A 26,384-nucleotide genomic window follows, 5' to 3' on the forward strand; every position below is an offset into this window, starting at 1 on the left:
TTAAGAGCCTCCCTTCCCCACTCAGTGTGGAGAAGTGAAAATGGGAAAAAAAGAGGATGTGTTAAATGGAGCACATGGCAGCAACATTTCACATGTGGGAACATGCTTCAAAAGCATTATTTATTATAACAAAATTTGAAAAACAGTACATATTTCAAAATATGGATACCTGAAGGAAAATGCATCATACACAAAAAAATAGATTGATATACATTACCTTAGAATTTATTATTTCAATGATTTATAAACACATTTTTTAAAAACTGCTGTTCTTTTGCTCTAGTATGTGGCATTCTTATTATTAAGCTACCATCTATCTTTGCCCCAAACAATCCAATATAAAAGGAGTCCTTGGAAATTTCCATTCGGTTTGTCTAATAAAAGGGAGCAGAATGTGACCGTTTCTGTATCTTCATTAAAATTAAACCTTTCAGACATCTAAGTAGAAGAGTTTTCAGAGCAAATGACAAAAAGCAGAGGTTGGGAAGATGTGGCTTCCCAACTCCCATCAGCCCCAACAACATGGCCAATGGTCATAGTTGTAGGAGATGGAGTCCAACAACAGGTTGGAGGGTCACAGGTTTCTCATCCCTGTGGTAAAATAATATATTTTTTTTTATCACCAGAAAGCCTTAGAGACATACATTGGTTTTAGCTCAGGGGTCAGCAAGGTTTACCACACCTGGGCCAGTTCACTCCAGCGGAGATCCCTCTGTGGGCCAGATAGCGCATGCACCCACAATTTTCAGCATCTCCGCATGCATGGACGCGATTTTCGGCGCCGCAGAAGCGAGTCGCCACACTGTGCCAGTTTAGTGCAGCTCGCAGGGGCTTGCCAAGCAGGCAGCTCGGTTCAGGGGCAGCTCGTGGGCTAGTTAAACGACCCCTGTGGGCTGCTTGTGGCTCATGGGCCTTAGGTTGCCGACCCCTGTTTTAGCTGGTATTCCATCTTATTAAAATACTTTCCATATACAGTGGTACCTCGGGTTAAGCACTTAATTCGTTCTGGAGGTCCGTTCTTAACCTGAAACTGTTCTTAACCTGAGACACCACTTTAGCTAATGGGGCCTCCCGCTGCCACCGTGCCATTTCTGTTCTCATCCTGAAGCCAAGTTCTTAACCTGAGGTAATATCTCTGGGTTAGCGGAGTCTGTAACCTGAAGCGTCTGTAACCTGAAGTGTCTGCAACCCGAGGTACCACTGTACTATAGCTACTACATCAGTTTATTCACATTTTTATCCCATTTCCCCTCATCTTATTTATAGTTGGTTGGGACTATTTCCCTTTGTTCGTATTGTTCACTAGAAAGCCTAGTGCCAAAAGTCTCGCATTAGTGGACAGTTTCCAAAATGTGTGAAAATGTTCTGCTCCTTACATCTCCAGATACCACCTTGTGTCATTTCTTTCACTACCAGTTGTCATGCCCAGTGCTGTGGAGACGAATGCCAGTCTGAAATATTGTATCTCATTGGTGCTATCAGGAGTTTTGAAAGCCCCAGACTTCTAGAAGCTGCACCTGGAAGTTTTCTTGGCAGAGAGGAGGGTTGTCAAATGTTTCGCAGTGCTCCGTTCTCCCATGATGCAGATCAGCGTCAATAAACAGAGCTTGGCCTCCTCCTCCACCTGGGGGGAAATGAACAGAGATTTGTTGTGAGCTGTGAAAAGCAAACTGAAATGCTGTCCTCTGTTGTATGATCAGTAGCAGATTTCATTGCTGTGAAGTTAAATCTGAAACACTCTGATTGGAGGACAGCAGCATATGCAGGGGCACAGAAAAGAAATGTGTGTACGGTATATCGGCCCCAAATTTGGTATTTTGCAAAACTAGTTCCTTTTCATTATAGTTACTCTGTCAGCAAACCACCTGCTGAAACATAGTAACAACCATTCAAATGGCTTCGTCTAAATAATTGAACTGGTGAAAGACAGCGAAGGGATTAATCTTGCATTTCCAGAGACTAAACCTGACCTAAATTTCAACACGGTTTGCAAGGAGCTCCAAAATAAGCTTTTAAACTGGAAAGGCATATGCCTATCTTACGCCAAAGTACTTGGGAATATTTTCTGTGCTAATGTGATCATGTAGCCTCCTAGTGGCTGTCATCAGTAGGCATAGTATTCTCAAGCTGTGTGTGCTGCTAGGTTGCTCACGTATAGCACAGCACCCCTAAATTATATATGAGCACAAAGTTCTCTCAGTTTAGATTAATGCCTTATTCTGCATGCAAATAGTGTAGTCCATAGGTGTATATTGCTGCATGCAAGCAGTCCGGCCTCATTGTAACATCACTGGTAGGCTGTCAAGTTGATAATATTTGTGCTCAGTTCCTCTATGAAATGTTTTGGTTTATCCTTTACCCCTAACAGCAGGGATGTGGGATCTGTTGCTAAACTGCAACACCCATCAGACCCAACCAGCATGGTCAATGTTTAGGTGTTTGTGCAGGACAGGTCACATGGCACATTCAGTTCTACCCCAACAACACCATGCCACTGCTGCCTCCCTTCCCTGCCAGCAACTGCTGCTTGAGGCAGCTTCCCCGCTCTAATGATAGGGCCAGTCCTGGGTGCCAGAAATGTCTGTGGCACTATGGTCTCTGTGACAGCTATAGTGTCATAGTAGAAGCATAGCTACCTATGATGATCTCTTTCTGAGTTCCAGACATGAACATGGAGGCTGTTTTGGAAGGCAGCTTGAAGTGTCGAATAGCCAGGAATGGAGAGAGGCGGTATTTAATCATGTCCAACACTGGCACAGTGAGGTGGTTTGAGCTGGTTGTTGAGTGACCTTCGGAAGAGAAGGGAGATGGAGAGCGCGGGCGTGGGGATCGAGGCAGAGCTTTAGCTTGTTCCGGCTTCTTGATGAACACCCACTCATATCTCTCCATTTCTGGGTGAACCTTTCAAAGCAAAATGACATAAATCAAGTATATTTTTCCATTGCGGTTGCTCTGCTAGGGCAGCACAGGAACAGGAGAGCACATAGGGCCTGAGCCCATCTGACTGGCAGCAGCTCCCCAGGGTTTCAGGGAGGGGTCTCTCCTAGCCCTGGAGGTGCCAGAGATTGAACTTGGCACTATGTGCTACTCCGAGCTGTGGCCCTTCCCCTAGGACAGAGCTTTCCAAACTTTTCATGTTGGTGACACACTTTTTCAACATGCATTATTTCGCAACACAGTCATTTAGTTTTACTAGCAAACTGGAGGTCAAACTTTCCAGCCCTGGGAGGCGCGCAGGGAGTTTTCATGCGGCACACCTACACACTGGAGGCAACACACTAAAGTGTCACGGCACAGAGATTGGAAAGCTATGCCCCAGGGCATGACTCCTTGAGGGAACTGGTTCCAACTGAACTCCTGGTAACCTCAATATGAACATAGTGCACATCGAATTTAAGGCTTGGAGGGAACCTTCAAGATAATCTAGACTAGGGTTTTCCAAACTTGGGTCTCCAGCTGATTTTGGACTGCAGTCCCAGTCATCCCTGACTACATGCAGGAAGCCCACTGTGCTCACATGCCATGCTGCGCTTTCAGAACAAGGTGGCGAAGAAGAGGAAATTGCAACAGGTAGAGCCCTGCCCTCTTCTAGAGCTAGCTAGCCGCCTTACCTAGTAGGGGTGTTGAGACTCACAGCTACATTTTGGGATAGGCAGAGTGGGCATCAACTTTAGCCTGAAAATGCATTTTGAGGCCCACATTTAATTTTTACTGCTTATTTAGGTATATGGTGTTGGTGCTGCTGGTGGGACCCACTTTAGTTCGCACTGTGATCCAGTATTGGTCAGGCTGTGACCTACCAGTTGAAGGCCAATGAATAAAAGGACTTTAAAAATTGTAAAATCAACCCAATCTCCATTGCGGGAATAAATTTTAGACTCACTGTGAAAACAAAGCATTCTCCTGTGCCAAAGAAACTTGATGTCCCCCCACTTTTTTTCCTTTCGCTCCAGTCAGAGGACAGAAATGCTCCACACACCTGTATGGAAGGAAGAGGCAAGAAGCAATAAATTCTGTCATTTGTCATTCCTAGAGGATCTCAGAAAGAGCTGAGGAGCCAAATATATATATTTTATCACAGAAGATTGATAGGGTCACTCCCTTCGAACGCTTTAATTGGAGCAGCACAGCCATTATTGGATATGGCTATGTACCAAATAGAGTAGTGTCACAAAATGAGATACTATCACAGTCTTTCAGCCATTTTATGACAGCATAATAAGCAGATAAAACTGGAGCAAATATTAGGATAGGGACTTTGGATTGACAGAGAGCTTAAGGTTTGTAATTTGTGATCTCTCGCTGTTAATTAAACTAAATTTTAAAATGTGTCTTCCCTTCAATGACATGCAGATCTGGGGTGTCTAACAAATCAAAGAAACATGAATTACACGCTATAATTCAAGCCTTCTTTTAAAAAGTTTTAAGCAAAACAGCATGAAACCAGAACATTAAAAAGTTATAAACTTTAAAGAGCAAAATAAAAGACAGGACTTTTGTTAAAGACCTGAAGGCTGAGCCTTCTTGGAAAGAAGATTGTAGAGGCAAAGCCCCACAACAGAAAAGGCCTCTCCTCACTCACCTCTGATCACCTAGACCAGTGGTTCTCAACCTGTGGGTCCCCAGATGTTGTTGGACTACAACTCCCATCACCCCTGAGCTCTGGCCTTGCTAGCTAGGGGTGATAGGAGTTGTAGTTCAACAACATCTGGGGACCCACAGGTTGAGAAAGGCTGACATAGACAGAGAGGGGGGCCTGAGCAGGTTGAGGTGGAAGCAAGTGTTCCTTCAGGTACCCAGCCATGAAGATAAGCACCACCCATAATGTGTCAATGTCACTTTAGTTAAAGGAAAGCCTGGACCATTTCACGTGTTACATTTTGAAGTGTACACTTAAGATTGTGAGTGGAAAGCAATGCGTTGTCCTTGGCTGCAGCTCCCTATTGAGTATGAAAACTTGGTGGAACAGAACTCAGTTATGGTTCTTTTTCCTTTCTTAGGAGTGAAACAGATATGCAACTGGCATGTAACTGACATCCAAAGTAGCACAGTTACGAATAAATACACTCATTCATTTGTTATGACAAAATAGCTTTGCTTGCCCAGTATTGCTGTCTTTAGGAGTGACCCAAGAAAAGTAATAGTGCCTTCTATCAATTCTGAAAGAACAGTACTGTTTGGAAGCATCCCTTTCACCTGGGGGTAAGGTAACCTGTACTGTCCTGTGTCTCGAAACAGATGCTCTTTATAGCCTTCCTAACCATTCTGACCCAGATCTCAATTTGCCTCCACGATCGCCACTCTTCCCGATTTGGCAAGCATCAGAGTGAGTTACAGATATGAACGAACAAATGCTTGTGTTCACTATTCAGCGAGGATCCTTCAGCAGACAATTTTGGGACTTGTTTCTAGTCCAGGCAGAGTTTACAGAGTACCCTGCTGATGGTTTCTGACATTTCTGTTATTTGCGTTTTCAGCCTAGACCCATAGAAGAAAGGCCCGACCCACAGGTCTCTCGGATGCTCAGAAGAGACTTACTTCCCCCAGTGTGGTTTTTAACAGCAGTACCGTTGGTTCGTAGCCTTCACAGCAGGAATAAAACCTGCAAGAAACAAAGATGGAAGAAGGATGAACTAATGTCAGGGAAAGCAATCCCATTATAGCACTGAGGTGGAAGTCGAATGGACTGTGACCTGTCAGCACAGTACATTCTACTTTATTGCATTACTAGGAAGCCTGGGGCAATGAAAGCATCAAGGTGCAAGCAAAACAGGCTTCCTGCATAATCATCCAGATCCACTGCATGCTTTCCACATTAAGAACAAGAGTCCTGCTGGATCAGGCCAAAGGCTCGTGTAAGCCACCCAAACTGCCTGTTGCACTCTATGCTCTTCTGTTTCTTCTTTGGCTGGACCCCATGATGCTTTGCATCCTCCTGCCTGGGTTTGGGGGAGGATTTTTTGGACTAAGTCCACTGCTGGTGAAAGAAGAAGTAATGCAGGGAGGAGATGGAGTTGCAACACTGATACTGCAAGGTCTCTGCAGAAGTTGGATGTAACTTCATCCCTTTGGTGTTTTCATGCATCACTGAGAAATCTGTCTGTGCATCACTTTCGATAGGTCTGGACGCTACTAGTTTAAATACCTGGAGGAATAGCAGTACGTAGTGACAGTCATCAATCTCCTCGTGCTTACCATTGCTGTGTTAAACAGGCAGCCTTTGCAAACTCATAAAGGAGAGGTGGCAAAAACACTCCTTCGTTCATTTTCAGTATTGTTTAGGGATGTGTAATAACAGGCAAAGCTGGCATGCTATGTGGAGTTTGAAGCCAGAATTTTTGCTCAGTGGTGCAGGTAATTGCTCAGATAAAATTTTAAGCACAACATAATCTCAGGGGTGCATGCAGGATCTTGACATACGATTCCTAGGTCTGAAATCAGGCGGCTTAATTGTGATTGCGAAAGTATATTTCTTTGGAGGTGGGTGTGTCTTAACTATTATTTGCCCCAGGACTGTGACACTGATCAGATCCTACTATATATCTTCTGAGAGGGCAGGGGGAGCTTTCACACTTCTACCAAGCAGACCATCAGGGCTGTTTTCTAACAAGATTTGCTGTTGTTACATATGTCCCAGTGTACCTGGCCAGACTTCAATATTTACGTTCTTTTATTTTGGAAATGTCAATAGAAAATAGCTCGAGGCCCATCTCTTTGTAATGACAGAATGGCCAGGTGCTAGTATGAGATGCAAGGCCTGCAAAGTGAGTCCTGGGAACTTTCCAAGGTAGTCATCACAAATTCATGGTTGACCCTTCTGACATTAGCAGGCTGCATCCCTATAGCCGCTTCTGCATGCACATTTTCAAAACAGCGGTGGGGGGGGGGGGGGAGGACAACACTGGCAGCAGCCTCCAAATGATCCATGGAGCAAATTTAAGCAGTCTTTCCCATCGCTTATTTGTGTGTTGCATTGAAATCTTAACATGATATTGTACAGTTTTTTTGCCTTTTGCTTTTAGTCAGTCCTGATTCCAAAAGACTTCTCTCCAAGCAACATAAAGGTTATGGGTCAGAAGCATAGGAACACTTCCTTTCCATCAGCCTGGAGCAGAGGAAGAGAAGGGAAGCAGGACCACTCCAGAGAGGTCAGCTCCATTTTGCTCCTTCTCTTCCTCAACTGTTTCCACCCCAACTGATCCTTATACAATCTTTAAAAACCATTCCTGGAGTTTTCTTATTCCCTTTTTATCACGTTGTGTCATGCTAGTCTGAGGGCACACACTATTATCGATCTCATGTCAGCTACCTTGGGAGCCCTTTTGGCTGAAGAAATGTTTTAAACAAACATTATCCCTATGGCAATTCCTGTGCAAAAATAATAATAATAATTCATTGGGGCACATTCTCACATTAATTCTTAAGCCTAGATAAATGCCCTGAATAATAAGCAACAGTCCACCATCATGTTCTCACAGTAGCCAACTAGTTGCTTCTGGGAAGCTCGCAAACAGAATCTGAGTGCAACAGTAGTCTCCACACTTGTGATTCCCAGAAATTGGCATTCAGAGGCATACTGCCTCCAACAGATAACTTGTTGTTATTTATTAAATTTGTGTGCCTCCTTTCCAGGGCCAGATTTAGGTTTGATGAGACCCTAAGCTACTGAAGGGACGCAGGTGGTGCTGTGGGTTGAACCACAGAGTCTAGGGCTTGCCGATCAGAAGGCCGGTGGTTTGAATCCCCTCGACGGGATGAGATCCCATTGCTCAGTCCCAGCTCCTGCCAACCTAGCAGTTTGAAAGCACATCAAAGTGCAAGTAGATAAATAGGTACCACTCCGGCGGGAAGGTATACAGCGTTTCCGTGTGCTGCTCTGGTTCGCCAGAAGTGGCTTAGTCATGCTGGCCACATGATATGAAAGCTGTACAACGGCTCCCTCAGCCAGTAAAGCGAGATGAGTGCCGCGCCGCAACCCCAGAGTCGTCCACGACGGGACCTAACAGTCAGGGGTCCCTTTACCTTTTAAGCTACTGAAGGTAATGGGACCCTTTGTATGTCCAGCTGTCAACAACAAATTGTCACTGTTTTTTGTGTTGAATATTTTAGGGAGCAGGCTAGCAGGCGGGGCCCATTATTTACACATCATAGGAGCCTACACAACACAAAACACTGTTGCTGTATGTACGTTTTATTTTATTTGTTTTTTTATCTTATATTTTGGAAATGTACATCCAGGTGTTTTTTCCTTTACATTTTTTGGGGGCCCCCAAGAGAGTGGGGCCCTAAGCTATAGCTTGTTTAGCTTATATGTAAAACCGGCACTGCTCTGTTCATCTGAAGGTCACAGGGTGGTTCACAACATAAAGATACAAAGTGAGAACACAAAATACATAATTAACCGAAACACAACGCACCATTCCAAGGCAAAGTAACACACTTCACAGGATATTACCGGTACCTCATTTCCTCCACAACCCTGAATTATTCCCCAAGCCTCCCTGAATGAACAAGCCTTGTTGTGGCTCGTAACCATTGATACCCATATCCATGATTTTTTTTCTCATTTCCTTCTAAAGCCATCCAAATTAGTGGTCATTCCATAGGTTAGCTATGCACTGTGCAAAGGATTGCCCTGAGTCTTCACTGGATAGTCCCAAGTCTTCTGTGGAAGAGAGAGAAAAATCTCTCTCCACTGGTTTAGCTATGTACTATGTGAAGAAGTATTTCCTTTTATGCATCTTGAAACTTCCCACATTCAGCTTCACCGGATGGCCCCAGGTTCTAGTATTAGGAGAGATGAAAAAAAGCTTTTCTTCTCACCATGCATAATTTTATAAAACCTTATCGTGTCTCCCATTACTTGCCTTATAACTAAACTAAAAAGCCCCAAATGTTTTAACCTTTCTGTTCATTTTCTTTATCCTGTTGAGAATTCTGATGGTTTGAAACTCACTGTGCGGATGCCAACTTACCTCTGCAAGCTGTATCCATTTTCTGAAGTTGAGAATATGCGGACAGGTGAGAACAAAGAAAATCGTTCGGGGATCCAGGACCAGACAACACGCATTTCCTGAGCAGTAACAATGGTAGAAGAGAAATTGTGGGCATTCACAGTGAGGTGAAATGGTTGCCTGTACAGCAGAGGAGAGAAGGGGGAAATAATTAATCCTGTACTGTAAATAGCTCCATAGATCCCGATCCTGAGGACAAAGATTTTTCTTCCAAAGATACTACTAACCAAACACACAATCAGCTCTTCATATGTTATGTCCAATGGTAGTAGACATAACAGACTGCTGTGTCAGTTCCAAAGAATGAGATCCAAAATTAGTCAAGGCAATTACTTTTTCGAGAACGAATACAACAATTGGCAATGTGGTATAGATTAATTCTAAAGCAGCTGACCCAGAAATATCACTTTACCAATGTCATGGGCCTTTGTGCTTCCTAAATCCCTTTGTCACTTGGGACAATCCTGGTCCTTTTTGTGCTTCTATACAGAGGCCACAATCATACCATACATTTGAAGCACTATCGGTCATGATTTCCACCCCCAAAGGATTATGGGAGCTGTAATTAGTTAAAGGTGCTGAGAGTTGTTGGGAGAGTCCTGTTCCTCTCCCAGAGCTACTATTTCCAGAGTGGTTTAACAATCAATCCCCAGGGAACTCTGCAAATTGTAATTCTAGGAAGGGAATAGGGGGCTGCTATCAACTTTCAGCACCTTTAACAAACTACAGCTCCCAGAATTCTTTAGTCGCAGGTCATGACTGTTTAAAGTGGGGACCATAATGGTAGCAGGGGAAAAAATCTGTATGAGATTATCTTATGGGGACTGAATGTCTCTGGTCATCTGTAGCTGTACTGTAGAGTGCTCTGTAACTGACTTAGCCGTAATGTTTGGTGGAGTGCTTCTCAAAAGAGAATGTGCAATATCTAAAGTAGGATGTAAAGGAGATCCTTCATAGAATCATAGAACTGTAGAGTTGGAAGGGACCATGAGGGTCCTCTAGTCCAACCCACGGCAATGCAGAAATCTTTTGAACCCACAACCTTGAGATTAAGAGTCTCATGTTCTACTGACTGATCTAACTGGATGGTGCCTCATGGCCTTTTGTACCTGTGCTGCACTGCGGTCACTCCTTTCTCCACTAATGCCTTCCTGTTAGCCATTTGAAGGAGCCAGATTTCTTTGCGGGAGAAAAGCCGGATGCTGAATGCCTTTTCCAGAAGCTTGTCGGTGGTCATGTGCTCACGAATGTCCCGCATGAAACCCCACAAGCTCCCTTTGATATCCACCACCTCCAAGCCTTGCGAAGCCATGGACAGCTGGAACTGCTTGAGCAGGGCCAGCGCGATCCGGTAGAGGACTTTCTGCCCCTCCAAAAGGTACACGTCAAAAATGCGGATGACATAATCGAACGGGAGGCCATCGAAAAGCCAGACCAGCCAGTCGGAATACACCTCAAAGATGTTGTCCGATGAGCTCGCTATCAGGCGGTGGGCAGCTGGGCAGTGTTTGTTGGCCAGGTCCCCAAAGGTCATGCACGAAGCCTCGTGGGTGAGGAAGGAGTGGTCGATGTAGGAGGTGTGGGGAGCGTTGCAGTAGAGGAGCCGGCAAGTGTCCTCAAAGCACTGGGCCTCGCCTTGGCTGTAATGGAGCATCAGGGCAGTCACAGCAGGAAGCAGGGGGCAGTAGGTGATGTCGGGGTACAAGCTGGAAATGCAGATGAGTATCCTTTTCACTGCAATTACCCCTTCTTCAGAGAGGCAGTATTCGGGCATGATGCTTCCTTCCAGGAATTCAGGTAATGGGTCGAAGCTCTCGTTCGGGGCTTCAAACAGCTTGCTGGCAACATCTCTGTAGACTTCGGCGTCAGGGGTCATGAGCATGCACGGGATGTGCTGGATTACATGCTGATAAGCCTGCGCCCTCAGAGCGTGACTTCCTGCCCAGCGCCCTTCCCTCCCCAGCTTTTTGAGCTCCTTCATAGACTTGCCAAACAGGTGCTCCTGACTGTCCTGCTGCTCGTTCAGCTTGGGCATCTTGTTCTGGTCCACAAATTCGCTACAGCATAAGCAGGAGGCTGCGTCCATGTCCATCGCAACCACCGAAGGGATTTGCAAGGAGGCCTTAGATAGATCGGTGGTCTCTGTGGAGCAAAAGCACCATGGTTCAGCACAATTCACATCTCACCATCGGGCAGATTGATTAAACTGTTCCTGACAACTGTGGGTGAAAAGCACTGGGATTTTATCCAGTCTCTTGGGAATTGCAACCACAGACAATTCCCGCTTAAAATTTAAACACAAGCACCAGTCATAGTTATCACTTGTCACCTCACAGGCTTTTATTTAGTCTTCTAGGTATTTGGGGATGCTTCCATCTCTCATGTAAATAAAAACTATCTGCTCATCATTACTTAAAAAGGTAGAACAACAAAACATTTAAATGTGAGTAAGCATAGAGCAAGGGTGGTGGCCTGGCGGGTTGAATGTGGCCCTTCTAGTCTCTCTGTCTGGTCCTTGGGACTCTCTCAAAGCCATACCCACCATTAGCCTTGCTTCTCACCCTCCTTGAGTGTTTTTGCCAGGCTGGAATGTGTCTTTTAACTCTTACTTCCTTGGGTGGAGCAGAGATAAAGGGTGTGAGAGCGTGTGTAGAAACTAGCCTACTGTCCAAGGGTAAAACTTCAATTCATTGCCCCACCCATGTTTGCCTCTGGCCTTGCTCAGAAATAGCATGTGGCCCCCAGAAAGTAATGTGGCCCTTGGGCTGAAAAGGGGTTTCTAATCCCCGGCACAGAGAATGTAGATCCATATACACATTATGTTACATATAAACATAGGTTTGTTGGTTAGGAAATCAAAATCATTAGGCATTGTTAGAATGAATAAATGGTATTCTAAAACTGATTTATAAACCACGCTTTATCTTAAAGTGGTACAAAAAGGCAAAAGGAACTACCGTATTTTTTGCTCTATAAGACTCACTTTTTCCCTCGTAAAAAGTAAGGGGAAATGTGTGTGCGTCTTATGGAGCGAATGTAGGCTGCGCAGCTATCCCAGAAGCCAGAACAGCAAGAGGGATTGCTGCTTTCACCGCGCAGCGATCCCTCTTGCTGTTCTGGCTTCTGAGATTCAGAATATTTTTTTTCTTGTTTTCCTCCTCCAAAAACTAGGTGCATCTTGTGGTCTGGTGCGTCTTATAGAGAGAAAAATACGGTATTTGCATAGCAACAGGATTTTCAAAGTGCATTTTCCCAGACTGTATTTGGAGCCTAAAATCACCCAAGCACATATTCTCTGAGGGAGTAGGGAGTTCAGGAAGCTAGGAAGTATTCCATAGGCTTCCTTCAGAAAGCTTCAACTCCATTTAGATCTGAAATCAGAATCTCCTAATGTGAAATTGTTGGCATGGGCAAAAGGGTAACCACCTGCTTGATGATATGGGCCGTTCAGTGTTCCAGAGGCAGGCTTGTGAAAAGCCAATCAAGGCGTGAATAATATCATGCAATCTGAGCCAGGCAACTGCATCTTCTTCAAGTAACAAGGTAGATTATCATTTAAATGAGAGAGAGGTGGGGACAGGCAGGCAGGCAGGCAGGCAATTAATACCCACTTCCTGGGAAGGCCTCCTCAGGAGAAAAGAGATGTCATGCCTGCAGCTGCAGATGACAGCCATAAAATAAACAGATGGGTTACTTTGCTGATTCTCCCCATGATGGAGTTTAGGGCTTTCTAAAATAGAAGACAGAACGTAAAACCGGTGAAACGTTAGAAATCATGGTGAATATAGGTCACATTAATCACAGTGTGTTTAATACTTAATTGATCCTGCTTCCTGATCTGCTAAAACATAAGTAATAAAATAAAATTTAGGTTGGAATGCCCCATGCAATGTATTGTTAAATAATGTATACAGCTTTCTGTGTCTGTTAGCTATCAGGGTTGTCAAACTTTTTGTTTGCCTGGGTATCTTGCTGTAAATATCTGGATTGTGAAACACTGCAGTTAGAGCAAGGAGGCTACTTTTATAGTGTTGCAGTATTTATGTGATGTGTGTGAATGCAATGATGTAAGAACATAAGAGCCCTGCCAGTTCAGGCCAGTGGCCCATCTAGTCCAGCATCCTGTTTTTACAGTGGCCACCCAGAGGTCTGTGGGAAGCTAAACACAAGACCTAAATGCAGCAGCACTCTCCCCTCCTATGGTTTCAAGTAACTAGTATTCAGAAGCATACAATGAAAGCATACCCTAGTCACTGTGGCTAGTAGCTTTATGTTCCATCAATTTATCTAATCCTCTTTTTATTTCCATCTAAGTTGATGACCATCTACATCCCAACACTGCTTCCCATGAGCGTTTCTTCCATAATTTAACTATGTGCTTCTAGATTCAGGTACGTAACCGTGTTGGTCTCATGCAGTCAAAATAAATAAATAAAATTTTAAAATGTTCAGTAGCACCTTAGAGACCAACTAAGTTTGTTCTGGGTACAGTGGTACCTCAGGTTAAGAACTTAATTCGTTCTGAAGGTCTGTTCTTAACCTGAAACTGTTTTTCTATGTTCTATAGCCAATTGCCGTCTCACCTGTTCGATATCCACCAGACGCATCAGTTAGCTAGCAGATACAGTGGTGCCCCGCAAGACGAACGCCTCGGAAGACGAAAAACTCGCTAGACGAAGGAGTTTTTCGTTTTCTTAGCCGCTTCGCAAGACGCATTTCCCTATGGGCTTGCTTTGCAAAACGAAGCTTGCCCCGCAAGCTCCGGGGATAGCGGGGAAGCACAGCGCGTCTTCCCCGCTGTCCCCGGACCTCTTTTGAAGCAAGGGGCGGCGGGGAGAATATCGCTTCTCCCCGTTGCCAGCCCCGCAATCTCCGGGGACAGACCCCTTTTGAACCAAGGGGCGGCAACGGGGAGAAGCAATCTTCTCCCCTCCGCCCCTTGCTTCAAAAGAGGTGACAGAGGGGAAGGTGTGCGCGCCTTCCCCTCTCTCCCCGGACCCCTTTTGAACCAAGGGGCGGCAACGGGGGAGAAGCGATTCTCCCCGCTGCCCCTTCCCTTGCTTTAAAACAGGTCCGGGGACAGAGGGGAAGGCGCGCACACCTTCCCCTCTGTCCCCGGAGATTGCGGGGCAGGCAATGGGGAGAAGCAATCTTCTCCCCGCCGCCCCTTGCTTTAAACAGGTCCGGGGACAGAGGGGAAGGCGCGTGGCGCTTCCCCTCTGTCCCCGGACGGTCTCCATAGGAACGCATTGATTGATTTTCAATGCATTCCTATGGGAAACCGTGCTTCGCAAGACGAAAAACTCGCAAGAAGAAAAAACTTGCGGAACGAATTAATTTCGTCTTGCGAGGCACCACTGTAGATGTATTTTTTTACACTGATCAAATCTGATGGTATATGAAGAAGTGGACAGGCCCTGCTACTACGAATTGGCAAGGCCTTAAGATGCCACAGCATCTTCTTGGTCTTTTTTTTTTAGCAAAGAGAACAGTTCTTAATTTACAAATCCAAATGCAGTGGTACCTCGGGTTAAGTACTTAATTCATTCCGGAGGTCCGTACTTAACCTGAAACTGTTCTTAACCTGAGGTACCACTTTAGCTAATGGGGCCTCCCGCTTTCACCGTGCCACCGCCATGCAATTCCTGTTCTCATCCTGAAGCAAAGTTCTTAACCAGAGGTACTATTTCTGGGTTAGCAGAGTTTGTAACCTGAAGCACCTGTAACCCGAGGTACCACTGTATAAGCTTTTGTGTGCATGCACACTTCTTCAGATAACTATGTGCTGTGTAGCATATATTTGCATTTTGCTTTTCTACCCAAGAGCACAAGATTGTGTATGTTTTCCTCCCCTCCCCATTTTACATTTGCAACAGCCCTCTAAATTAGGCTAGGTTACATTAATCTATCTGCCTAAGCAGCAGTTCTTGTCAATAGATTGGGGGTTGGGATGCAGGGACCCTAATCCCTATACAGTATACTGTTTACAGGAAATCCTGTTGACATCTCTGATGACATGATAGAGTAAGAACTTGCAAGTTTTTACTAAAATCTGTTCCGAATAGCATGCCTCCAAGAATGGCTGCCCAGGTCCTAATGCTATTCATCCCTGCATTAGGTTTAGAAGATACATTGGGAAGAGTAATTCCAAAAGCACCTTAGAGGTTGAATAGTTAAAGCTGAAATATACTGGGAGTGATATCACTGTGATTTTGCATGGTCCTGCAGGTGGGAGAGATAACAGTTCAGTGCACACTTGCTGTTGTAGGTTTGGAGTTGATAAGGTCCAGAACTGTTTTCCCAGAATCCTTCATAATGGCTGCAAGTTAAACTGTGCTAATGCTTAGCATTCAGTTAACACCTGTCGCCTAACAATTTATAGCATTGTTATATTATTAATTTGTACTGCAGAGATGCTACAGAAATAGAAATGCCAGAACAGAAACACGGGTGTCAGCTGCAATGGCTCATTGCTTGGGGAAAGAAGGTGGGGAGGGGAGAGTAGCGAGTGACAATCAAATGCAAAAAACCATCTGGAAGTTGTTGCTCTCCTCGGAGCTGAAGAGGGTGGTGTTAGTTTGGAGGCCCTGATTGCAGTTACAGAGTCTGTAGCTATGGTTTCCCCAAATGATGGGTCTCAGGCACTTAACAAAATAATGTTAATGTATTTGATCCCTGGCTTTTTATTTCTAGCCTGGGGATGTAATATTCTTCAGGGTCTGGGAAAGTGACACACTCCAGTTCACTGGTGTTCTGCAGGAATATTTTAGATGCAGGAGGGTGTATACATGCATGCAGAACTGACATCAAAGAACATGTCTACCATTTCTGATAGATCTGGTGACGAATAGTCATCCAAGATGGATAGGCCTGGCCTCTAAGAAACTTATGCACCATGTTGACGCCCATTTCTCTCTCTAAATGGCTAGACCTTCTGTCTATGTCTGGCATCTAGATAACGTCCTTCCACCCACAACTGAAACTTTTTCCCCTAGCTCCCTTCACCCCTGTACCTTTAATTAATTTCTCAGCTGCTACAACCAATTTCACAGTCCATCCTGCATTTCCCTTTAACAACAGCAGCAACAAACCAGAATAACAACAGCGGGGTTGTCATACAACACTCTTAACTTTGCCGTCCTTCCAGTAAAGTGGGTAAAGCAACACTGGGTGCAGGACTGATATAAACCATATCCTCTCAACCTCCCCACACCCAGCAATACAGTGGTACCTCGGGTTAAGAACTTAATTCGTTCTGGAGGTCCGTTCTTAACCGGAAACTGTTCTTAACCTGAGGTACCACTTTAGCTAATGGGGCCTCCCACTGCCACTGCGTGATTTCTGTTCTCATCCTGAGGTAAAGTTCTTAACCCGAGGTACTATTTTTGGGTTAGTGGAGTCTAACCTGAAGTGTCTGTAACCTGAAGCATCTGTAACCCGAGGTACCACTGTATGGGTATAATAATGATGGATTTCTCTGCATCGGGAAGGTTTTCTCTTTCATTTACAAAGGGGAAGGGGGGAATCATGTCTTAAATACACATTTTATGCTGTGAACTGCCCTGAGATCTTCGGATGAAGGGTGGTATCAGGTGCGCCACCTTGGCCCCAAAACAGTGGGTGCCTGGGGCATGCTGGCACCATCGCAGTGTGCCTGTGTAGTGTCGGCATGCCCTGCAGCATGAGCACAAGACATCAGCATGACCCGCAGCATGCTGACATCACTCACGCACGTAGCGGGGGTGTGCCAACGTCACATGCACAGGCCCTGTGGTATGATCACTCCGTGGAGTGGAACCTTGGGGGGGGGCCTTCATTAAAAATTTGTGGGTACCTGGGCACCCAGTGTGCCACATAAGTCAGCGCTTATGGGTGGTATACAGAAGCTGGAGTTAGAAAATTCATACAAACAAGCTGGAGTTAGAAAATTCATACAAACAAGCTGGAATTAGAAAATTCATACAAACAAGCTGGAGTTAGAAAATTCATAAATGCAGTTACGCTATCATCCTGGATTTCTGAGCTTCATTATATGGGGCGGCAAGGACATTTTCACCAGGGAAAACACACACAGACACACCTTAAAATGAACCAAGGAGTATGTCACATTCTCTTTCCCTAATTGGCTAGATCTACTTTGCATTATAACGGGGCTGGCCCTGTTCTTATCACTTGGAAAGCGGAGAGCAGGTCAGAATATAGAAACCAAAGAACTGAGAGCAAGAAAGAAATGAAGAAAAAAGGCTTGCAGCTGTGGTGGGAATGAGACAGAGAGTGGGGGGGGGGTCCTTACACATCCCTGGGATAAACCATATGGAAAGTCCTGGGAACAAAAGAGTTACATGGCAAAGGAAATCATATACAAAAGGCAAGGTAAACAAAACATGTTGGAGAAAATGGATCAAGAGATAAAACTCCTGCATTAGATGAAAACCTCTGAAATTAAATGTGTGCTGTGGGCAAGTTCTTTAGCTCTGCTGTTGAAGTTGAGTCCCCCTGGGGGAAATACTGTGCAATTGCTAAAAAGAGTTAGTTAACGATGACCTAAGAGTAGTTGGAGGGAATGTTTTGCAATTGCTGAAAAAATTGTGGCTTCATCAGTAACTGAAACTTGTAGTTAAGTGTTTTTAGGAGGTGTTGTTGTCTTTTAACAGCACATGGATAAATAAATATATCTCAGATAACATTATATTCTGCAGCTTGTGCTGTTCTGTAGTTGGGATTTGCTTTTTAAACTATGTTAGTATAGCTAGCTTATACAACAGAAAGCTTCCTGCTTGTGCCATATCTGCATGCCTTGCCTCTATCCAGAAATAAGGGCCTGGTTAGACTGAAGCTGCTTACACACTGTCGTTTCTTGGGAAATGCTGCAATTTGATTCATTTCCTCCAAACCAGCTTCAATCTGAATTAAGAAAAAGAACGACTAGCATTTTAAACTGATAATGCATACACAAGCTGAATTGCTGAAAGTCTTGCTTTCTTTAGTACAGTACATTGTAAACCTATTGTGCAAATAAAACATGCATAATAAAAGAATGAAATGAAACAGAAACAGCCTGTAAATGCATGCTTCCCTCTGTCTAGCCCATCTCAGGGAGCATGCCTGGAGCTTTAAAGCTGTATGTAGTTGTTGGGTTGCTGTATGTAGTTCAGGTGTGGCGAAACTGTGGCCACACAGTTTGTGTACTAGCCCTAGGAAGAGAACAGACATCAGGTCTACCCCAGCCAAATGCAAAACCCTGCAACACCTGGATCTAATGCACTATTACAACTAACTACTCATAAAGAGCAAATAACACTTCCATCCAGGTGAACAGTTTGTTAGTCTGGGCTGCTCAAGCCACCTTCTGGTATATAAAAGGTAAAGGTACCCCTGCCCGAACGGGCCAGTCTTGACAGACTCTGGGGTTTGTGCGCCCATCTCACTCAAGAGGCCGGGGGCCAGCGCTGTCCGCAGACACTTCCGGGTCACGTGGCCAGCGTGACAAAGCTGCATCTGGCGAGCCAGCACAGCACACGGAACGCCGTTTACCTTCCCGCTGGTAAGCGGTACCTATTTATCTACTTGCACCCGGGGGTGCTTTCGAACTGCTAGGTTGGCAGGCGCTGGGACCGAGCAGCGGGAGCGCACCCCGCCACGGGGATTCGAACCGCCGACCTTTCGATCGGCAAGCCCTAGGCGCTGAGGCTTTTACCCACAGCGCCACCCGCGCTCCCTCTTCTGGTATATAGATACCAGTAAAATCTAGGCTGACTCTTCTTGATGATCTGCAAGTTTGATTGGAGATGTCTTACCTTGTGTGGTCTCCAGGTTGCCTTCCTTTAGCTCACCCATCATGGTGTTTGCTGTTTTCCTTGCCCTTGCTTTGTCCAAAGGGACATCTGCTCTGGGGGCCCCAGTGGGGCTGGTATAACTCAGCCCAATCTGCAGCATCCCGTGTCCTTGCTCGAATGACCTGGTTGAAGCTTTGCTCCTGTGCCTCATTTATTGGGCCCAAGGCCTCCTGTGCAGCCAGCTCCTCCCCGACGGAGATGCTTATTTGGTGTAAACACTAGTAAAATGTTCCCCCACCTACTCACTCATTCATGCCCGCCATATGCCTCTCTGACAAGCAGGGTGTAAATAGGCAAGATACTGATCAAAATATCATCAGGACCATTAAAAAGGCTCATTTATTTTTCCAAGGGTAAACTTTATTTCCCTGTGTGGTCCTTGCAATATCACAAGAAAACGAGTCCCATGTGTACCAGAAAAACAAACATACCAATATACAGAGGAGAGGGGAGGGGAAGTAGGGGTGTCTCTCGATTTCTGTCCTTGTTTAAACGTCCTTGAAAGGATGGAACATAAACAACAAAACTGGCTCTCCAACTGCTTCCCGCTGGTTCCTTTGTTTCTACTTGAAGATAGAAATAGAATCATGTGAACAGTGAATGCCAAGTGTTTTAACTGACGAAGCTGTGAGGTTCAGAGTGTATAAAAACAAAGGGGAAAGCTGTTATAAATGTACCACAGAGCTACACAGGGGAGGCCTTTTGTTCACACAGGCTGCATACACACTACACCTTTAAAGCACATTCAAAGCTCATGCCTTCCCTCAAAGAATTCTGGGCACTGTAATTTGTTAAGGGTTGCTGGGAATTGTAACTCTGTGAGAGGTAAACTACAGTGCCCAGAATTCTCCAAGGCAAAGAATGTAATTTCAATGTTCTTTAAAGGTACATGTATAAACAGTTTTAATTTTGAGTGGAATATAATAAGCACAGGGCTGTTGTTTGAGTTTTGTCTAACCTAGGAAAGCAGGACAAGTTCTGAAGTGACTGCTATACTTGCACTGAGAAAGATGGTAGGACTGTTAAGATGGGAATGTAATGACTGGGAATTATTCACCATCAGAGTGCCCTCCTGCTGTTAATGTGTGTAATAAATCAATCTGCAGGTTGTATATATGCATAAATAAACCATGTATCATAGAGATACCACAGTCTCTGCTGTCCCTCATTCTGAGGAAACCAAACCCTGGGTACTTGCATGAAACCCCTGGAATCTGGATTAGGGTGGTATGCAGCAGTATTCCATCCCTCCTAATCACAGCACAACCTTCTCCCTGCAAACATTTTTAAACCATTCATTTCTAGCCCTAGAGCTGATCAGAAAAACACAGTCTGGTATATGTCTATGCCTTTAACAGCATGTTAATTGGCTGAGCATTTCACAGCCTGTAGAGATAAACATTATCATCTTCTAATTGTTCTAGATCAAGCTGATGTTAAGAGAACACGAATGAGACTAGTTAAATAAAAGTGGCACCTGTTGCTACCTAATGTCCCCAAACAATGAAACTAATTTCTGCCCCACACGTTCTTGCTTCTGCAGCCAGTGGCGTAGCGTGGGGGTGCAGGGGGGGTCGGGCGCAACATCTTGTGGGGGGCGCTTGCACTCGCAGCTCTCTGCCCCTAGGGCAGAGGGGGCGCAAATTACTTGCCTTGCCCTGGGTGCTGCCAACCCACACTACGCCACTGTCTGCAGCTACACTCTTGAGTTTGCATCATGTGCATCCTGACCTGTTGCATGTTTACTCAGAAGTAAGTGCCACTGACCAAGCCTACGTTGAGAAGAGTGCCAAAATGCATTCTTCCTTGCATAGTCTTGACATGCGGCAATCTGGAAGATTGCCTTCTTCTAGATGAATCGAAGTAATCCAAATGGAGGTGGATAAAAAGAACTAATTAAAGAATTGTGAGCAAGGGATCACTCTTTCTTAAAATTTAATGGGGAAGAAATGAAATATGCAGAGGCCCCACTCCCTCCCAATGAGGAATGCAGCTGAACATGATGAATATTTCATGATTACTTCATGTCAAATGTGCAAAGACAGGAATTGAGCCCAGCATCTTCTTCAATCCACTTTGCTAAAGGGTTCAGAAAAGTGAAGCGGAAACAGAAAACTGCTGCATGGTGTGTTAAGACCAATTCTACTACAAGGGAGAGAGAGAGAGAGAGAGACAGAGAGAGAGAGAGAGGACACTACTGCCACTAGCAGAGTAATCAGTTGATCAGTGTTTCATGATGTACGTGTCCTGACAGTGGCATGGAGAATCCAGTGGGCTTGGTTGTAGGTAGGATACAGTTCAATGCACATTTATGGAAAGTAACGAAGCGAGCCTAACAGGGACATATGCAGCCTGGCCAGGGTGGAAGCCAGGAGGGGGCATAGTTGGGTATGTTGTTTCCACAATTGCCCCTGCTCTTTCAGGACCCCACAATGATTATGGCCAACAGCAATAATAGTGTGTGCTCTACCACGCTTCCTATGGGTGCAGTGTAGGCTTCTGCAGCAGCAAAGCCCCCTCCCCACAAAGTCCAGTGCACACTGGGTTAAGGATCTGCTTATCTTATTGAATTCAGTGAGACTTAACTTCTGGGTAAAATGAGGTTGGGTAGCTAGCTTGGGACAAGAGCCTTGAATGATACCATTATACTGTGCTGTAGTGTTTAGAGTGTTGGACTAGGACCAAGGAGATCTAGGTTCAAATTCCCAGTCATCCATCAGGCCTTGAAGGTTGGCCCACCAAACTGTTTTAGGCAAATGACACATAGCTTTCCTGACCTGATATCACATATTAAATCAGGCACATGAAAGTTCACGCCACTGCTCAAATTTTCAAGCCAAGGCTAAAAGGAAGAACCAGGGCTTCCTGTTGTTGCATTGTTGTGTTGGTCTTTTTGAATATGGTACCTTTTTCTGTGGGCTTGCACAGCTTAAAGTAATGGAGGGATAAAAATAGAATGAATAAATCATGCTCAGCATGGATTCATTGAGTTGGTTTGCACAGAATACTAAACCATGGTTTTAATGGTAACCATAGTTAAAGCTGAGGCATCAGTCACTTAAATATTGTTTATTACATCATAGAGCAATTAAAAGCACCAATGATAACAGCTGAGCCTTGGGAGGGTTTGGAAAAAAATTTCATCACCCTTTAGTTACAGTTCTGTAGCTTTTGGGTAGTGGTGGCTCTGTAGGAAATGTATACTTTTTATGCCTTCTATAATTTCCTTTTTAAAGAGGTGGTTACATGTAACGCTAAGCTATGATTAACATTAATGAAGGTTTATGAACCAACTACAAACATTGTTTAATAGGCAACCTTTAAACATAGTTAATAAACAATAGTTACTCTGCTAGGCTGGATTTACACAGAGCACTAAGCCATGGCTTAATAAACCATAGATTAATGGAGCATGGTTTACATCACTATGTGCAAACCATTGTGTGACCTTGAGTGTGTCATAATCTCTCAGGTTCAGCTTTCAATTTAAAAACTGATGAGTAAAATAAATGCTGTCATTTAACTCATGAAAAGGGCACCAAAGATTTTTCTTCTTGTGGTTGGTGTGTCTATTGTTACTGTCAAGTGAGCAAACACTCATTCTGGATTAATCATGCCTCTCCTGTCCTGTGAAGCTTAATCAGCATCCTGCCCTTTGTTTACCAAAACAAATCATCCTGCATTCTGTAAATTATGATGGACACGCAAAGGAAAAGCTTCACTGTTTCTGTGATTCCAGGGTGTGTGTGTGAGGAAAAATCGTTTATTGAAGAATTAATGAGGAAGAGCAGGGAAGTCCAAAAATAGACTGACCAGAAAGAGCTCCTTGCAAAAGCCAGTAAACAGTATTCTCCTATGTTAAGAAGACAATATAATTTTCAAAACAAGTCTCCCATTATCAAATGGCTCTCCAGATAAATATTACAGTGGTGCCTCGCAAGACGAAAAGAATTCGTTCCACGAGTCTTTTCGTCTTGCAATGTTTTTCGTCTTGCGAAGCACGGTCCGTCGCAACTGCGCCTCTTCAAGCGGCTTTAAAAAAAAAGCGCAAGACGTTTTCGTCTTGCGAAGCAAGCCCATAGGGAAATTCGTCTAGCGAAGCAACGCAAAACCGAAAAACCCTTTCGTCTAGCGAGTTTTTCGTCTTGCGAGGCATTCGTCTTGCGGGGCACCACTGTACATCCCATTATTTTAGTCCTTAGAACTATTTTGCCTTCCGCTTGCTATTTCCTAAGTGCTGCTTACTGATTTTATGCTGTCGGGTGGTTTCATGCTGCTTTTTATTAACTTTGAGCTGGCAGTGCTTTTCTGCATGGATTGTTCTTAGTCCTGTACTTGCATTTTATTGATTTTCAATTGTGAACCGTCCAGAGCACACAGCCGATTGTGTAGTACAGAAATGCCTAAATAAAACAAAATGAAGGTTGTTTATGAATACATGGAGGAATAGGAACACACCAGTCATGAATTCAGTTCAGAGGGAGGATCAGGTAAAGGAAGTGGATTAAGATTGCTGGGCTTCAATTGTCAAACTGGGAGATGCTGGTTCAAACGATCTGTTGTCAGCTATCAGGTCAATAGGCCTAGCCTCCTTCTTGATAGAGGTGCTGTGCGGTGCTATTTACATCTAGGAGGCGGCTCATAGAAGGTTTGTTGAATAGTATGAACCACCTTTTGTCATCTAGCTCAGCATTGTCTACACTAGTGATGGGTAACCAGCGACACCCCCCCCCGACTCATTTCAAGTGGCCCAGCAGATGCTGTGGGCCCACTCTTGATCTCTGGACCACACTGAGCAAGAGAGGGAGAGAGAAGTGAAAGAGTTACAAGCCTGCCAGCTCTGCCCTCTTTGGGTTTTGGTTGCATCTACCATTAGCTGCAAGCCTCCCTGCCCTATAGATTTGTCCTGCGGGTAAATGGGTGCGGAAAGCTCTTCACTGTGACTGGCAGACGCTCTCCATAGCTTCAGACAGAAATCTCTCCCAACCCTTCCTGGAAATATCAGGATTTGAACCTGGGGCCTTCGGCATGTAAAGTACGGTAGGTGCTCTATCCCTGAGCTACAGCCTTCCCTCACAATACAAGTAGCAGCTTCAGATGAATATGTTTTGTTGAGACCATGACGGGGAGGGAGAGTTAAGGTCCCTTTCTCTTTCTCAGGCCATGATCCTGATCAAAGGTCCTCATGGCAGCTTTCCCCCCCCAGTGCAACAACTCATTTACTGTAACATGGAGTGTGGCTGTAAGTGTAAAATACTTTGTACAGTGGTACCTTGGGTTAAGAACTTAATTCGTTCTGGAGGTCCGTTCTTAACCTGAAACTGTTCTTAACCTGAAGCACCACTTTACCTAATGGGGCCTCCCGCTGCCGCTGCGCCGCCACTGCACGATTCCTGTTCTCATCCTGAAGCAAAGTTCTTAACCTGAAGCACTATTTCTGGGTTAGCGGAGTCTGTAACCTGAAGCGTATGTAACCTGAAGCGTATGTAACCTGAGGTACCACTGTACACCCTAAAGCAGTTGCTTTTACTTGTTTACCTATTTCTAAAGCATCAGCAAAATAACATAGATTTACCTTACTACAGGGAATAAGCAATGCGATGGGAATGCTGCAAGAAGGCGGCGGCAGATGCCAAAAAATGTGAACTGAGGATATAGTTCACTTCTGTAAACATTGCTGCTGTTAAACTCTTGACTGGTTGCTTTCAAGCACCAGAGGGATGCCAAAATGCCCTGTTAATGATTATTAACTTCTTGATTGTCATGAATATACTTAAGCAGACTGCCACATGCTGATACGATCAAGCTGAAACAGGAGGCTTACTGAAGATAAGGTGCGACAGTTTCACATACAAAGGGTATTTGACACCCATGATTTAATAGGTATCCATTTATGCTTGTTTAACCCTTTTCTGTGCTCAGTGACTGGCATAATGCACCACTTCCATCCACCATGAGGACTACACACTCTACTCTGAACACACACAACAGGAACCTTTTTCAGTGTACATCCCCCTCCATGGCCTACTGTCCCCCCTTTTCACATGGAGCTAAGGTCTTTGCATGGGACATTTCTGCCATGTATGGCTGTAAATGTTAAGTTTATATGTGTTGAAAACTCTTATTGCAGAATTATTAAGGAATGCCAATATTATTCATTATTTAACCCAGCCTTCATCAAAGGAGCTCAGGATGGCATACATGGTTCTCCCCTTTTTACCCTCACAACAACCTAATAATCCAGGACTGTCCCATGCAGGGCAACATGAAAAGGTACTGAATTGAAAAAGAAGCAGATTTTTTTATTCACAGGAAGAATTGGGAGCAGAGTGTGTGCTCTTGATTCTTCATTACAGCTGTTGCTTGAAGTTTCCCACAGCTAGGGACATAAATGACATCAGGCACAGGGAAAGGTTGCTGTGGCCTAACGAAACCTCTGTTGTAATGTAAGGTAGGTTGGGATATAATCCACCCTGTAAATTTTCTGGTTGTGTGGGGATCTGAATCCAAGCCTCCCCAGTCTAAGTCCACAGCAGTGACTCTGAAGCTTCAAGTGATCAGAGTAGGATATGCTGTTTGCAACTAATGAATTGTGCAATCCTCTCCTGTATCTCTAACCTGTGCATGTTTTCATAGACGCCAGTCCTAGAGTTCAATGGGATTTAATCCCAAGTAAGTATACATAGGATTTCAGCCTTCAGTGATATCTGGATGCTAACCACTCTTAATGCACAACATACGGCTGTGTTTGAAGCAATAAATTTGTTTATTCTTTTGACGCATGAGCATCAAATAATCCTTGTAAGCATTTCTTCTGCCTAGTATTATCACTTTAAAAAACAACAACAGTGCCTTTGATAACAGCTTGATGCACATCAATTGAGCAGGAGATAAAGTAATGTTAGGCTATTGTCAACAGGAGGGGGACTGGGAGGAGGGTGGAAGTGGCACTCCTACTGCCTTTCTGAAATCATCAACTCTCCTCCTTTCTTCTACAAAGCATTTGGGGACTCATCAAAGTTTAACTAGACTGGTGCCATATGGTACATGTTAAGGACCTTCTTTCATACTCCCTATTCCTGACCCACATTTAGTGAACTGTGCCCACTCCCTTAGTCTTTGTCCTGTCCCTTTATCAACTCTATTTTTGTGTGCACTGCACCAGCCACACCACCTAACAGAAAACAAACAATGTCAATATATTTTTATTAATTGGCACAATAATGTTATCTTTCTGCAGGGCTGGTTAGTAGCAATAGTAAATTATAAAAAACACATTTATTTGTGTTTAGTTTTCTATTACACACACAATATTTTTTATTAATGAACATAAATTTTCTTCTCTGCAGCAGTTTGCAGCTCACAATTATTACAGCAGCATAAGTCAAATCATATTTATGATTTGGGATACACTTTACATAGTTCATTGCTTTCTTCCGGCAGGGATGCTTCCTGTGCCATCACTTAAGTTTATCTCCATGCCAAGAAAAGCTTCACCAGCTAGATTTCGGTATGTCATGCTGCTATTGAAAGC

The 26,384-nt window shown here is 44.4% G+C and overlaps 1 protein-coding gene and 1 long non-coding RNA gene across 2 annotated transcripts in view; one reads left to right on the top strand and one right to left on the bottom strand.

Annotated features, from left to right (window-relative positions):
• Positions 1 to 329: 329 nt before the first annotated feature.
• Positions 330 to 19,001, bottom strand: LOC310699531 (TBC1 domain family member 24-like; the record flags this gene model as incomplete). The annotated part of the gene is made up of 7 exons (XM_083487565.1): positions 330 to 1,624; positions 2,637 to 2,901; positions 3,884 to 3,979; positions 5,539 to 5,602; positions 8,976 to 9,134; positions 10,124 to 11,156; positions 18,812 to 19,001. The coding sequence occupies 7 exons, from the start codon at positions 18,999 to 19,001 to the stop codon at positions 1,479 to 1,481; spliced, it is 1,953 nt and encodes a 650-aa protein (XP_083343691.1). The 3' UTR covers positions 330 to 1,478.
• The window catches only part of LOC310699633, a 116,262-nt gene continuing 104,105 nt past the window's right edge, over positions 14,228 to 26,384 (top strand). Inside the window, exon 1 of the long non-coding RNA XR_014522176.1 lies at positions 14,228 to 14,373. This is a non-coding gene — a long non-coding RNA (uncharacterized lncRNA). The remainder of the gene's footprint in view (positions 14,374 to 26,384) is intronic.

Source organism: Podarcis liolepis (assembly GCF_965112155.1).
Source record: "Podarcis liolepis genome assembly, chromosome: 2".
NCBI lineage: Eukaryota > Metazoa > Chordata > Lepidosauria > Squamata > Lacertidae > Podarcis > Podarcis liolepis.